General features: G+C 38.8%; 1 protein-coding gene across 1 annotated transcript in view; it reads right to left on the reverse strand.

Moving 5' to 3' along the window:
- The window catches only part of stk17al (serine/threonine kinase 17a like), a 53,143-nt gene that overhangs the window by 25,361 nt on the left and 10,983 nt on the right, over positions 1 to 16,799 (reverse strand). Inside the window, exon 2 of the mRNA XM_072561522.1 lies at positions 956 to 1,168. Coding sequence (XP_072417623.1) covers positions 956 to 1,168 — 213 coding nt within the window. The remainder of the gene's footprint in view (positions 1 to 955; positions 1,169 to 16,799) is intronic.

Consider the following 16,799-nt stretch of genomic DNA (forward strand, 5'->3'; position numbering starts at 1 on the left):
CCATATTGTTCCACATCAGGACAGTGTGTAGGTTGGAGAGAACTTAATTGTGTCTTCGTGCATCTCTTGCTCCCATCTTGTTAAATGATACAGTTTCTGGGTTTGGAAGCTGCTGTTAGAGCAGCTTTGGTGAGGTTAGCATCCATTAAATCACTTCTGAAAGTTAGGTACTTTTGTCATATAGTTAATACTGGCAGGTAAAGAAAGAAACAATCATCCAACCTGTTCAGATTAAAGATGATTAATGGTGATCAGGATACTGGAAGATTCCCAGCTGTTCTGAAGCATGTGGACAGGCAAAATGCACTTTGATTTAAAAAATTCACTGGAAATGACAGCACTTCCTACAACACATCATGATTATCATTACACACTTATGTATCAGGTTAGATTACGTGGTCAAGTGGTGGAGTAATAATTTAAACTGACTGCCTTCTGATTCTCAAGGGAATTGATTTTTCCAGAAGTGTATGCTGGAGGACTAATGAATGACCCCTGCAGTTTTGAATGCTTTGCCACTTCAAGTGCTCCATTAGGTTTTGCTGTCACAAGCATTTTAGCAACCTTGTAAAAATGCCAAGCCAACAGAATCTTTGAATATGAAACACAAAAGGGTATTTCCCTTCCATATTAATCAACTGCATCACCCGTTATCAGAAATGTGTATCATATGTTCATTGAGTGGTAAAATGTCCATAAATTGCTGATGACACAGCAAGATGCACGTCAACTCATTGACCTAATTAATAAAAAGATTTTACACTCATCATTCTTGCAGATATCATACTTTATGTGGTCATGAGCAAAACCATTAATATTTGTATTATTTTGTAACAGGAGTACCACACACCACAGCAATCTTCCATCGTGAGACTGAAGACGAAGTATATCACTGAAAAGAAAACACTCAAACATTTCGCATTCGCATACACGGAGATTATTGCAGAGTACTTACTATTCTAGCACCAAGATGATTTCTGAAGTTGTCTCATACACTTCATGCAGGTCTACCACATGAGAGTTGCTTTTTGCGATCTCAAGAATTGCAATCTCATTAATAATATCCATGCGGCAATCCTGTCCTTTCCTTCGCTTCCGTAAGAACTTGGCAGCATATTCCTTTCCAGAAGGATTTTCCATGCATTTCTTGACAACAGCAAATTTTCCCCTGTGAGCAAAAATTATTCTTGCATTAGGTACTGTCTGTGGGTTAAAAAAATCATGTTCAACATAGTTTCAACCTGAAATTTGGACGAAGACAATCACATTTAGAACTACTGGGTCACTACTCTTAAGTTCACTGATACTTTCTGGACACACAGTTGTTACATCAAGAAGCAATTTATCATAAGATTTATAGACTTACAGATTACACTTTATAGAAGTTAAATATATAGGAATAGGAGTAGACCATTCAGCCCATCAAGCTTTTCCTATCATTCATTGTGGGAAAGTGTCAAAGTAATATTGCTGAAAGTTCTATAATTTTCAATAATTACTAAACTTGTCCAAAACTTTACATATTTATTCTAATTGAAAACATTGGTGGTAGAAATAGCTGATCACCATCCCAACAGAATACAGTGAAATATTGTGCATCGACACTGTACAACTGTGAAGGCATACCATTCACTGTGCTGAAGGAAAGGTAAATGAGAGCTACTCTGACTGCAACAGACTACCGTTAGGATTGGGTAAAATTGGCTTGAGTTGGCTAAAAATCTGGCAACATTTGCAAAAAATATATCCAACCAGCAGAGGAAAAAGGAAATGTTTCACTCCTTATTTTTAATACAATCCATGATTCACTGCTCCAAACTCTGGATTTCTTTGGCATTGAACCCAACTCTTTATCATGTGGCTGTGCATTTAGAACCAAGCCTCAGGAATGGAGAGCAGAGAAGCATGTTTTCATTTCAGTGACAGGCCAGAAATTACAGATAGTATCTTTTCACATTTACATTAATGGCTGTTTCAATAGGCTGGAAATTCCCAATATTCGTGCATAAGAGACCTCGATTATGCTCATACCAAGGTGCTTGAGATGTTTGTGGCTTTTTCTGGAAACCATTAATCTCTGATTTTGTATACGGTTTTAAGTAAGAAAAATTACAGACAGTCCTTTAAGGATGTATGTCAATTGTGCAATTCACTTCAGTGATAATTTTGCAATGATTACAACAGTTTCTCGAAAATAAAATATTCCCAGCTCAAATACTTTGTTGTTCTTTTTCACATCTCAAAAGTATTGCATGCAGGCTTTTGAAGAATGCAGCAAATTCCCTAAAGCCCTCATATCTTTTCCCTTAAAACATCTTAAAGATTTCTTTTCCACAAGTCAGTAGAATGTGGTGGCTTGGCACCTTTTCAAATATCTTTGAACTTGAAACACAGAAGAGGAGGGAGCTGCAGAACATTGTTCTATATTATGCTGCCGGAGGATGGGTTTGACAAAACAAAAAGTTCTGTTGCATTTAATTCATAGTTCTATTTGATATTCATTGGCTAGCCCACCCAATGCCAAGTTTTCTCCCTTCATTATCTTCGCCAACCATCCATCTTATTTCAGTCTGGTGGAGATGGAGAGACTGGCAACAGAATGTTGCTTTCTCCAGGTTAAAGGTTTGGTAACTTTTCAGTGGCCACACAAGGCGGCAGGGTTGAGACCACAATCAGATCAGCCATGAATTTATCAAATAATGGAGCGAATCAAAATGAATGAATGGCCTCCTCCTGCTCTTAAAAATCCATGTTTTTAACTAGTTAGCAAAAGGTTGATCAAGTTAAGTACTGAAAATGGTTAACCATCACGTAGCGTGATCTTTTTGGTTTAGACTGGTGATGCGTGCTGCATTGTCTTATGGATATAGATGTTAACCACAGGCCTTTGTATGGTCAGGACTTCAATCAATCATTCACACAGCTCGCCTCAATCTAATGGTTCATTATGCATTAGTCAAGTTGTGGCTAGCTAAATAGGCACGACAAAGCACGAAAGGCTATACCAGGTAGTAATAACTTCCTCTATTTAAGAACTAAAGAAAGTATCCAGCAGTCAATAGTAACTAAAAAAAAGAGAAGTGGCATTACCAGCTACGAACAGCGAGTTGCCTAAACTACCGTATTTTTATGTAAATTAATATTTGCTAATCTGACATCCTTGGCAATGAAATATTTTTGGGATAAACAATTGCTGATCAGCATGTGGCAAACAGCTATGTTTGCATGCAGGTTTAATTATTTAGTTTAGCATTGTCAATCTTTCAGTAGTTATAACATGCAGAATGAGATACACATTTTACAAATGATTTCCCAGGATTAAAAAGGCATAGTATGAAATAGAGCATGTATTGAGCTCCAAGTTGCTATATTTCAATGAAAAATGTATTGCCAACCTGTTTCAATGTGTTCACTGTTACTGCCATTTGCTGAGGTGATTAGACCCGGATATTCTGCTGCAGAAGTAGGGCCACTACCAAAGTGATACAAGATCCGCTCAAATATTTTTAATCAACCCGTTCTGACATGCTAAGGCATACTTTCAGGACAAGTGGAACTTGAACCTGGCCCAGAAAGCAGGACATTACCACTGCACCAGAAGACCTATAAATGTTAGCAACTTTTAAAAAGGTCTAATTAAGCCATCAACAGGATGTGGAGATACAAATAGAGGTAGCGGTGCAGCTACCAAAAGCAAGAGCTCATGTAAATTTCATACACATCTTTCAAACATATGGTGTTTGATAGCAATGGTGTGACTATCACAGCCAAAGGCTGCTGTAACAGGACAAACAGAAACAATCGAGGAGGTATACACAACAGTCCTGAAAGGAATACCCTTGAAATCAATGAGGGGAAGCAGAGCAAGCATCAAGAATATAATCAGAGGTGCTAACAAAGTGAAAAACCAGGTGCTACAAAAATTACCCCAAATAGACACGAGGGAGAAGTGAATGTAAATCAGAACTGCAGTGCAGCACAATCATGAACTTATTTGCATATCTGCTTGGGGTAATCCTACTTAAAAAGTTTTACAAGTAGGTTGGATATATTCACACAGTGTTTGTGATTTTCAATCATTTAAAAATCAAAGGCTTCTTTCCAAAGCCAGAACCCCATCTGCTCCTGCCATCACAGATTGTTCTAAGTGCAGTCTCATTAGGCTGACCACATTAATGGCAGTTTCTCATTATTTAAAGCCAATTGCCATAGCTGTATTATTATTAATAAGTCAAGTGCAAATTAGCAGCTTTATTAATAGACAGCTAAATTGTCCTTAGGGAGGATTAACAGGTTAACGAGCACTTTAAATAGCTCATCACTGCTGTACAGTTGTTAATCAAATGAAAGTGCTTCCATTCTTTTTATATCAGGTTATGTTCTGATCAGGGGAGGAGAAATTTAAACAGTGATTGAATAAGCAACTCACCAACCTTAGCAATGCATTGCACATTATGGGATCAATGTTCATAAAAACTCTGAACAGGGGGATTAAAAATAGCTATAAAAATGTTAAAAACAAAGAGCGTTCACTCTATCTAACAACTTAATTCATTTCTCAAACTGGGCACAAACGTTAACTACGCAAACACAAAGATTTCACATGCGTCGAGTTAATAGTCTGAATGTCATATGGATACAAGGGTTGTAAAAAGGTTTGTTTGAATATTCACAAGAATGCATTACAACAGACAGAGGAACACATTCCATATATTAAACCCTGGTTTAGCTGCCACAACTTGCTCCGACCTATGTGCAATGTCTGTTATGTGGGGTTATGGCTAAGTATCCAGATGTGATTACGAAAAGACCAAAAATACATCCAATTTTACAGCTTTGCTAACAGCATAACCTTCTCAAAATTGTAAAGATTGGTCCAATCATCTCAGAATTACAACTTGAACCTCCATCAGCATCCACCTAACAGGATAGAGCCAACATGTTATTTCTTACTTTAGCATTAATACCTTTGGCAGAATCTACCCAGGTTAGTTGATGTGCTATGCACTTGGCATTGAATCCATTTAGGGGTTTAATCGGGTTACTGAGCACCAGGAAAACTTTGAGGTTTCAGTCCAAGGTCATTTGGTCCAAACATGAGACTCGTGAGTCATCAGTTTTACTCTAAAGTCTTTACCCATTTGCTCTCTAGATGTGAATGTGTGTAGGCAAAGAAGGCATCCCCAAACCAGAACGGAGTAGGTGAATTTCCTCAAAAGTACAATGTAGTACTTTGAGGGACACAAATAGTTCAAAGCAAAACAAGTTGAGAAGCAAGTTATGTGAGGCACTTTCTAGAGCCATCTGTCTTAATTATTATTTTAATCAACTGACTTGTCTAAAATCATACATGAAGATTCAGCATTTACCTTAATCTCACGCTATTTTGTAAGAAAGCTCCTTAGAGATGTTTCTGTGCTTCACACTTGGCAACACTGTATTGAATCTTCAGGGTCTTTTTAGTGGGTTTCTTGCAAAAAGAAACACCGTTTGAAAGACAATTGGAATATTTTTCAATGTTTATAGAACCAGTTAACACCTAATTTAAAGCATATGACATACAGTGCTTGTCACTGGTTGCCAACTATGCATTAAACTGAATATTCAAATTATATATATTTCACTTCAGGTACATCACATAATTCTTATTTATTCAGTTGCAGGGAATCCATATGTTTATCTCCAGGACAAGACTGAGTAGCATTGTACAATAGTTGGATGAAGTGAATACTCGCCATATTAGACGATTTTCACATTTTATTCAAGCCTACTTTTTGCTTCATTTGAATTGAATTCAAATGAACAAATGCTGATTAATCATTCTTCAGAATGATGTCAAATCCCATTTCTGAACCTTCAGAAGTATGGGAGCAATCAGCAAATTATTAACAGACCTTGAGATTGTTATGTATGCACAATTCGTTTATTCTATAATCACTTTGTAAGATAAAGTGACGGGAGTAGCTGCGTGCAAGCTCCCTTCCATGTCTGTGTGTTCTCAGCACAAAGAGAAGGTCAGGCACCTGAGTCATTGAGTGGATGATGATGTCTAGATAGTTACAAACCTCAAGCCTCACTAAAACTGCTAGGGAAAATTACCTGTGGCTGACTTGGGTTTTAATTTTAAACTATCTGCTCTTTCGCAGATTGTAAACTAACTTGTAGCCAAATCAATGGCCATCCTGAATAGATTAGATTAGGTTCCTTACAGAGTGGAAACAGGCCACTTGGCCCAACAAGTCCATGCCGACCCTCTGAAGAATAATCCACCCAGATTCATTTCCCTCTGACTAATACACCTAACACTATGGGCAATTTAGCATGGCCAATTCACCTCTTTGGACTGGAGTTGAAGAAAACTGAATAAAAATTGGATAAGCTGCTATTGCTCATTGTTCTTTGTACCTGGAGAAGAAACTACCCTTTCCAGTCTGACATATGGGACAGATAGACTCTTTTAACGTTTGAACTGTATTAATTGTTGGAATATTCAGTTGGGCATGGCAATGTGGTGGAGAAGTTGGGCCTGTGTGAGATTTTCTTGTTAACATCTCTACAGTGTGTGTACATTCACGCATGTATCTCTTTAATCCAACAATGTCTATCTACATATAGCCTTTTACAAGCAAAACATTGACTCTTTGTGAAATGCCTGGCAATGAAAAGGTGCATTAAAAGTAGGAGAGATGGGAATAGGATAGTATGAGGATAAGTAACCAAATTATGGTTGAAGAGGTCAGTTTATAGGAAGTTCGTACAGGACAAGAGGAAGGTGAAGGTGAGGAAGCAAATTCCTAGAACATGGAGATTCTGTGTCTGATGACGTTCCTTAGCATCACTGGCCAATAAGGCAGGGTTTTGGGAGGGGTGCTCAAAAGGTCAGGATCTGAGGAGTGAAAGCTTGGAATAGGCATATGGTCATGGAAGGGAGGGTGATCTTGTGGATGGAACTGCAGCATGCAAGGAAATGAGAGAGAAGTCAAAGAGAAAAGGTTCAGAGAAAGGACAGTGGAAATCTCAGAGAAGGAACACTGCAATGTGAAGGGAGAACAGGACAGGTTGCTGAATGGATGGTCTTTATAGTGTCATAAAGCACGGAAATAGACCCTTTGGTCCAACTTGTCCACATGGACCAGATATCTCAATCTGAGCTAGTCCCATTTGCCTGCATTTGCCCTCCATCTAAACCCTTCCTATTCATATACCCATACAGGGACCTTTTAAATGTTGTAATTGTACTCACCTCCACCACTTCCTCTGGCAGCTCATTACATACACACAGCATCCTCAGCATGAAAAAATTACCCCTCAAGTCATTTTTAAATCTTTGCTCTCTCACCTTAAAAGTATGCTCTCTCCTTTTGGACTCAGCCACCCAGTGAAGAAGACCTGTCTATTTACCTTCTCAGTGCCCCTCATGATTTTATAAACCTCTATAAGATCACCCCTCAGCCTTTGACACTCCAAAGAAAAAAATCCCCAGTCTATTCAGCCTCTCCCTATAATTCAAACGTTCCGGTCCCAGCAACATCCTCATAAATTTGAGAGGGTGCAGAAAAGATTTAACAGCGTCCTTCCTGTAGGAGGGCAACCAGAACTGTATGCATTATTCTAGAAACAGCCTCACCAATGTCCTGTACAGCTGCAACATGAGGTCCCAACTCCTGCTCTCAATATTCTGACCAATGAAGGCAAGTGTACCAAACACCTCCTTCACCACCCTGTCCGCCTACAACTCTATTTCAGGTTAGTGACAAAGAGATTGATCAGCTCTTATTCAAAGATACATAATATACATATATATAAAAACGAAGAAGTATTGAAGAAGCCATACGCAAACCCATTAACTCTTTCTCTCTAGAAATACTGTCAGACTTGTTGAGTGTCTCCAGCACAGTTTGTTTCAGATTTCAAGCACCAGCAGTCTTTTATCTTTATTCCAGAAGTATGATCTGTGCTGCTCTTACTTCAAATAAATCAAAAATTATTGATAAATATGAGCAATTTGATCTTGACGACTGTAAAGGGGAGAAACGCAAGTAGATCCTACATACTGTAGGAGACACGCAGCAAAGTCTTCACTGCACTGAAAGAAGTTGAGTCTAAGCTCAATCAAAATTAAGCCTAGGGCCTCATCCTCAGGGGAGTGGCGAGCTGTAGACACCAATGGGTCCTCCAATGTAGCTTGGAGGGCAGGGCCTCAAAAATATTGACTGGGTCAGATGCCAAGCTGAATCAAAGTGGCCAGACCCTTCCTGCTTCAAAGAAAGGAAACTGGGAAAAAAAAAGACAAAATTAATAAGAAGAGAAACTCAGCAGGTTTGGCAGCATCTGTGGAGAAAGAAACAGAGTTACTGTTGAAAGTCCACCAGGCCGTTTCTTGAAGCTTTAGTTTTTATTTCAGATTTCCAGCATCCAGAGAATTTTGTTCTCATTTATTTTTATTCTTTGGTTGGCAGTTCCAGCTGTTCCATCCAACAAAGACCACTAGCAAATCCACCATCTCAACAGAACGTTCGGGTGACATGTTCTGCCCCGCTGTTGGCAGTTGGTAATTAATGTCAATGTTCAGACTCTACTGATCGTTAAACAGGTAAAAACAATTACTGCAGATGCTGGAAATCAGATTCTGGATTAGTGGTGCTGGATCGTTAAACATCCAATTCAGTAGCTGAAGTACTTCTATGGAAAATCAGGTCCAGAGAGAGCGTGACTCACAACTCATTCCTCCAAAGTCTTTTTACTCTAAGATTACCAGGAGTCAAGATTGAGCTTCTCACTAAAACTGTCACCTCAATTCCAGTTTTATCAAAGCTACAGGTACATCAGCTCTTGTCTGACATTACTTTTCCCTTTTCTTAATGGCATTTATAGTCAAGACCCATGCTCATCAGCTCAAACCCACCGACATATCCCACCTGGTTGGTGTGGTGGTGCTACTTATTCATAATCACTGACAAATTAGATGAGTTTTGCAGACGTGGAATTCCTGGCTCCAAGTCAAATGCTTATTTCCTCACCTTTCAACAGTAAAATTCCACTGGTGACAAACGATGAACACAAGAGTTATTTGTTGCAATTTTCCATCTATAAACTTTCCACCCACGAATACAAGCTAGGGCAGGTTTGTTAGCTGTCACAGTTTGTCACGCATACAATTTGCAGTTTTATAAGTAGTACAAGATGTGGAAGCAAATTCCACATATCAGGGCAGCATTGGCATGGCTGGAATACAAAGAGAAATTAAATATCTTTTAAGTCTGTTATCTTAAAGGAAGAATGTTCCACTGAGGAATTTTTTTGAAGGCATGGTCTAAAACAAATATTTCTTGATTCAAAGAGGGCCCTAGGGACAGCCAGGAATGGTTATTTTATAGTAAGTGCTGTAGTGTGCATATGATGTTTCCTTAATTTACATTGTTTGGTTCTACTCAGAAACAATTTAACCTCCCATGTCCCGACAGCATGATGTGTTCACAATATCTGGAATATTTTCTAGAATTGAATGCCCTATTTGATTGAGATAGATCAGCAGAGGTTCTCCAGCTTGATAGGTCAAGACTCTCCCTCTGCACTTCAATGGAAAGGAGACAGTTGTCTGCACTTTTTGCCAAAATGGAAAGCCATTCCATGGCAGCAACAATAGCAAGAGCCCAGAAACTGGAGGTCCCTTCCCTCAAAAACAGTGCTTTGCACTTTTGTGGGGGTTGATTTTGAGCATCTGCAATTCACAGCAGCAGTTGGCCACAAACAATCAACAGGCTCCAAGGAAATGGGACATTGGTAGCCTTCATGCGTAGACCTGGTAAGAGATGCACGGAACTTTGAATTTCTTTGAATGAACAGGGTGTCCCTTTTGAGAGGTACTCCTTTGGAACAGGTCTTAGAACACCTTTACAGGGCATAAAGTGCCCTATGGTGGCAGTCATGTGGCCTGTGGAATAGTTTAAAGCAAGCATACATGTGCAAAAAAAAAGCATATAAACTCACTACTGTTAATTCCTTTGGAATGGCCAAAAGACCTATCAAACTCAAGAGTCAAGAGCACCTGTAAAAGGGACTTATCGAAAGCGCTAACAGGATTTGTTAAATGGACTCATCAATAGAAGCTGTTAAACTGTTAAGAGACTTAAACATCCTGCCCCTTAGATCTGTGAAAAATGTTTGAAGTGTTAATTTTTTTTTGCTATTTCCCAACATTTGTTGTCATAAGCCTGGGGGCTCTGTTGCTGGATTACTGCTGCATGACTGAATTCAAAACCAACCTTCATCACAAGTGGGGTTCCTGCTATTTCATATTTGACAGTTACAAAGGGGACTGTGAATTCCAATGGTAGCTTTTGTAAGAGATTGTGCATCTGAATCCCATCTTTGTGCATCTGATCTGGGAGCCAAATTCCAGAGCTGTGTTTATACTGTAAGGAGCAAACAGGTTTTCATGGCTAACTAGATTTATTTGATATTGTGATACAAAACAGGTTTTGGGTGCTCGCCTCTCAAAAACATATCCTCTTGAAAATATCACTAAGAACCACCACAGCATAGTTTTGGCTTCACACTAATTTGTCTCTCTCATGTTAGTTAATAGCGCATTATGGACCCCACAAGATGGCATATGAAGCAGACAAGACCAATTAACTTGCAGCAAGCACATGTTGAGAATAGTTAAAACATCCTACATAATTATCTTGCTAAAATTATTCCCAGGAGGCATTCAGATTCAGTCCCAGTTACCCCTTTAACTGGACCTTGGCTTCATAACTGTGGTTAATGTTTGATATTTGTTGAATGTTTACGGAACTCAGTCAGTCAGTTTAGATTGTGCACAAAATGAATAACATCTGTTCACATGATGTTCACCTGTTTAAAATGCAGTGAAGTGGGGAGTTAAAAAAAATTGCCACCGTACAAAAGGAAAATGGGCCCTGAAAATCTAACAGGGTTTTGCTCTGGTCCATAAGGTAACTGGTTCACCCAAATTCAACTCATCTCTGGGGAAAGCAGAACTTGAAGCATTGAACAAAATGCTTATTGCCCTCTTACTAAAACGGAAACCATCTAGATTACATACCTGTTGGCATATTTCACTGTTTTGCATGAATTCAAGGACAAAAATCAAGGTCTTTAGGGCGTCTACTACACTAAACCAATGTTGAAAGAGACTCAGTTTTCTAAAGAGCTATCGCAATTCTAGAGGTGACTGTCAGTCAATTGTATAATGATGGTGATTTCATGAAGCTTTACACTGTTCTGGCCCAACCAATTACACTCCACAGTTCTACTCAATACACATGATATCACTTAAATGTAACAAAAAATACATGATGAGAGTGGCAATGATACAGAACTGCACCGTCCTTTATAAGCACATTGGAATGACTGGTATAAAACAAAGTGTTGGAAATACTCAGCAGGCCTGGCACCAGGTAGGGAGTGAGAAACAGAATCAATGCTCAATTCATAAAACTTCAGAACTGTACTGCTTCTTTCTTCACAGACGCTTCAAGGTGTGTTGAGCACTTCCAACACACACACACACTACTCTGGACACCAACTGCCACAGTATTTTGCTCTTGTATGTGTCACTGGTAATTGGCTAATGAACACCAAGCTGGTCTTAAGTTGCTATGCCTGTCAGAACTGCAGGTGTGTGTTAATCCAGCCTGTGTACTTTTCAAGTGGTATCTGAATTCTGTGGAAACCATCGTCAAATTACAAATGCTCAGACTTCCTGCAACTCATGATAAATGCTGAGCTCAGAAGGTAAAGAGAAAGATTTTCATACACAGCTCATTTCTCTCTAAAGCCAGGACACCAGTCCCAACACCAAGCATGTTTCAAGGTCTGAAAATGGAAATTCACTTTAAATAAATTACTGGTTGCTTAGTATTAAAACAGTCTTGTAATATTGCTGTGACAGAGGTTAATTTTATGTTGCCCAAATCCAACATACAAACAGACAATGGAAAATTAAGGTCAGTATACCCAATGACACTTAGAAAGGGCTTTGTCTTTGGGTTTATCATGATGGGCAAGCAGATCGTGGATGCGTAAACAGGAGGTAGGACATTCAGTCCATCAAATCAGTTCTGCCATTCTATCACACCGTGATAGAACCTCACAGTGTGAGTTTGCACCTCAACTCCCATCTATGTGTCCATTGTTGAAATGAAATTATACAGACTATGATAATCTTATTCTAGTGCCTTCTACAGTGGGTGCCCAGGTGCAGTGAGCTATGGTCTTAGGTTAATAAGTGATTCTGCAGATTACAAACTAAAAATTCTTAAAATATGCTGATCTACAGTTTAACCTCTAATGTTTGCAGATCTAATTAGTCACCTGACATCATCTCCATTTGGGGGTGAAATTTAACAGGGACATAACAGCTGATTTTTTTTTAGTCTCTCTGGTTCTTTTCCATTGGCTTATATTTTCAACACTTTCAATTTCAAATCAGGTAAAAGTGAGTAAGGCAGGAGTTAGTCAACCAAATAAGTACAAATTATTGTTTGGTGAATTTCAGTGTAAAGAAGATAGGGTGAATTAAAACAAAAAAAAATTAGATACTGATTTGCTCTGAGTCTATTTTGAAATGATAACGCAGGTTACTTCTACCTCCTTAAAATTACAAAAATAGAATTTGCATTTACTTGGATTAAAACAAAGAGGACAGTCAGCTGCAGAGAATTGCCAGTTTGTCAGGATGTCTGCCCGATTATCCTTCTGAGGGATAGCACAGGCTGGGCATCAATGATGCTGAGCATGATTTCTCACAGACCCTTCTGTGACTTTGCCCTTACAAGCCTACAAAATTGTTTTCTTTCCCCAAGCAAAATGTTTTAGATAATTAACATGAACGCACTTTGAAATCTGAAATTGTAATTGAACTGCTCATGCAGTACTGCAGTAACAAAGGACCTGCAGTCTCCAAATGCATAGTACAACTGTTTAATAAATTAAGCATATCATCAGTCTTCATTGCAGTAGTGGTGCCTTATGTCATTTTACTGGACTTAAGTTAACAACTCAAAACTGGGATGAGGAATGAAAAGATGCCTCAATGGACAGAACTGTCAAGTAATGATTCAAAAAGCATTACAAAAGACAGCGGTGGTCTAGTATTATGACTTTCATGGGAATACTGGGGAGATTGAAAGAGAGGAATTTTTTTTTTAAAGCACCCTGTACTGAGTTAACGGATTTCAATCTAATTGGTTTTAAAACTTAACAATTAAAGCATGCCTAACCATCCCTAGGTGAGGAAAGGAGAGCAAAGGAAGAGAAAAGAAACACCAGATCTAGTCTGGAATTTTTGTGATCCCAATTGAGAAGTGAATTTAAGACTTCATGAAAGAACAGGTAATGACTCGACTACATTGCACTTGACCAGGGAGCTGATACCCATGGTCTTGGTTAATACACGTAGCCTGAGCATTTGAATGAGGTACTGATGGGCTGCACATGCTGTGGAACAAATCACAATATTCAGGATATTCCAAGGAATGAATCTAAAAATAAAAAGACACAGTACATCTAGAGGTAATTTAGAGTGAAAGCAAGTCCTTTTCTTTAAATAGTGTGACAAAGAACATTGTTCAAATCTTTGCAACAAGCTGTACGGGGCAATAATAGAACAATTTCTTGTAACATGAGAATGAATTGACAGATAAGAGTGTTGATAAGATCTCTATTACTGTTAAGTTTGTGTCACTGATGACAACACTATCTTTGGAAACTATTGGGTCGTCACAAGTCTGCACAAAGTTTAGAAGAACATTTTAAATGGAGCTTTTTAACATACACATCTCCTCATCCAAAAGGCCCACTGGAAAAGTTGACTAAACAAGCCCAATGCTGAAAATTAAAATTAGATTAACAAACAAAATCAGAATTGACATTCTTTTATAGACTACTGTAGTTTAAGTGAAAATCTCTGTGGGTACCATACATAATGTGCACAAATGAGGCTCGGTCCACTGCTTTTCATCATTTTTAAAAATGTTTTGAGTGTGAACAAAGGAGATATTATTAGTAAGTTTTGAGGTGACACCAAACTTGAAGGTGGAGTGGGCACCGAAGGAGGTTACCTCAGAGTACAATGGGATCTTAATCAGATGGGCCAGTGGACTGAGGAATGGCAGATGGATAATTTAGATAAATATGAGGTGCTGCATTTTGGAAAAGCAAATCAGAGCAGGACTTAAACACTTAATGGTAAAGGTCCTGGGGAGTTTTACTTAACAAAGAGACCTTGGAGTACAGGTTCATAGCTCCTTGAAAGTGGAGTCGCAGGTAGATAAGATAGTGAAGAAAGTGTTCAGTATGCTTTCCTTTACTGGTCAGAGCATTGAGTACAGGAGTTGGGAGGTCATGATGCAGCTGTACAGGACATTGGTTAGGCCACTTTTGGAATATTGGAATTCTGACTTCCCTCCTATCAGAAGGATGTTGTGAAACTTGAAAGGGTTCAGAAAAGATTTACAAGGAAGTAAATCCCTATTTCAACCATAGGGAGAGGCTGAATAGGCTGGAGTGTCAGAGGCTGAGGAGTAACCTTATAGAGGTTTATAAAATCATGAGGGGCATGGATAAGATAAATAGACAAGGTCTTTTCCCTGGTGTGTGGAGTCTAGAACTAGAGGGCATAGGTTTAGGGTGAGAGGGGCAAGATATAAAAGGGACCTAAGGGGCGACTTTTACTGGCGGTGGTGTATGGATGAGCTACCAGAGGAAGTGGTGTAGGCTGGCACAATTACAGCATTTAAAAGGCATCTTGATGGGTATAGGAATAGGAAGGAAGGGTTTAGAGGGATATGGGGCAAATGTTGGCAAATGGGAATAGATTAGGTTGGGATTACTAGTCGGTATGGATGAGTTGGACTGAAGGGTCTGTTTCCGTGCTGTACATCTCTATGACTCAGTGACCCTAAGTTCTCACCTATGTTCACAAGCAGGAATTGGTATGTCTTTGTCATGTTTTATAACCAGAAAATCTGAGGCCTTTTTCCGTGAGTGTAGGATTGTTAGTGGTCAATCTAAGTTTCCAATCTCAAGGACAGAATAAGGAGAACAGTTTTGGCTCCTTTTGGATTATGTAGTTATCCTAAAAAGACAAGATGAGGCACGGCATATGAATTGACACAGTGAATTTATGCAACTTGAAGCTACTATGATGTAAGCCCAGTTCCCTTCTATCCATTCAGAATGAACAAGTACTTAAGATGACATGATTATACAAGTTCACTTCTGACCAACATCTTTGAATAACAGATGTGCGCATTAAAATTCAAAACTGCTTATTCAGGTTCTAAGAAAAGTCTAATATTTCCATTTTAACTGACATGTTTATTTTATATCAGAACAAAACCTGTTGACATGTCGAGGACAGTAACTTGTTTCCAATAAATTTAGACATTATTCATAACTGGGCTTCTGTGGTTGAAGTTTCAACTTCTTTTACTTAACTCTACTTTAATAATTAGATGAATAAAATCAGCTTTCCTTGGCACATCCTGTCATCTGCATTACAAAGTCAAATTACAGAATTGATATTGCAATTTACAAAACAACCATTTGACAATAGAGGGAAACATACTGGAGAAGTCAGGAATAAAGGAGGAGGATATGGAAACTTAATTCAATGGAGGTCAATAGAAGAAATGTCAGTGTTTACAGCAGCAATTCCACGTGGCACAAGTTATTTGGAAGCCCATGAGCTGCATGTCAGGAGCATATATATAGGGTAGAGGAATAGGTTGGTGTGGCCTTGTTGGGCCAAATGCCCTGTTTCCTCACGGTAGGGAATCTAATCTAATCTAATCTAACGTTGGGCTTTTCCTCTTTATGCTTTCAATCTGGTATGAAGGTTATTGCAGGCCTGAGACACATGATTGATTGGGACAAGGAAATTTCAAAAATGGCTCTTTTTTTTTTAAGAGGACATCCAATGCATCTCCAACTAAATACATGTCTCCAAAACCACTGGGACACTCAAGGTCGTGTGTTACATTCTACAACACATGGTCAATTAATGGGAATACCAACAGACCACCATTAACAACATCTCGAAAGTGGGTTATGGTGAGCTTATTGATCCTGAGAGGAAAAGGAGTGCATTATTTGTAAAATCATGTTTTGCACAGCAAATGTAACAAGCCTCTGCAAAGTCTTGAGGGGAAGTTCGCACAGATATGAAATTACTCAACATATCCACAGATCATTGCTCAACATATATTTGAGCAACCATTTGCTAAAAACTGGGTGATGTTAATACTACTTACCCAATTAACCATTATCAATGCTTTATGATCACCAGCATGAATAGAGAATAACTACAAAAATAGACTAGCTTTAGATATTGCAACATTAAAATTATTTGCAGTGACAATATAACACTTCTGCCAATTAGGGATCTGAAGTGACACCCAACCCTGATTCTCTGTCTGTATACACACATCCACACAGACTCTTTCCCCAGCAGTATTTTGACAGTCAACACAATTGAAACTAGACAACTAATTAACATGTGGACCCTTAGAAGAATTGTTCTATCATCAGCTCTTAGACAGATAAAGAAATTTACTTTTCTAATTTACTTGTGATTGTTGCTGGCTGGCCTGAAGAACTCTGAAAGAAATGTCCGAGAGCTGAGATGACTGATCTCCAACAACCACAACCATCTTCCTATGTGCCAGCTATGACTCCAAGCAGCAGAGAGTTTGCCCCTGAAACAGTTTTGCTAGAGCTTCTTGATGCTACACTCAATCGAAGTCAGCCTTGATATCAAGGGCTGTCAC

Source organism: Chiloscyllium punctatum, chromosome 42, assembly GCF_047496795.1.
Source record: "Chiloscyllium punctatum isolate Juve2018m chromosome 42, sChiPun1.3, whole genome shotgun sequence".
NCBI classification, from domain to species: Eukaryota; Metazoa; Chordata; class Chondrichthyes; order Orectolobiformes; family Hemiscylliidae; genus Chiloscyllium; species Chiloscyllium punctatum.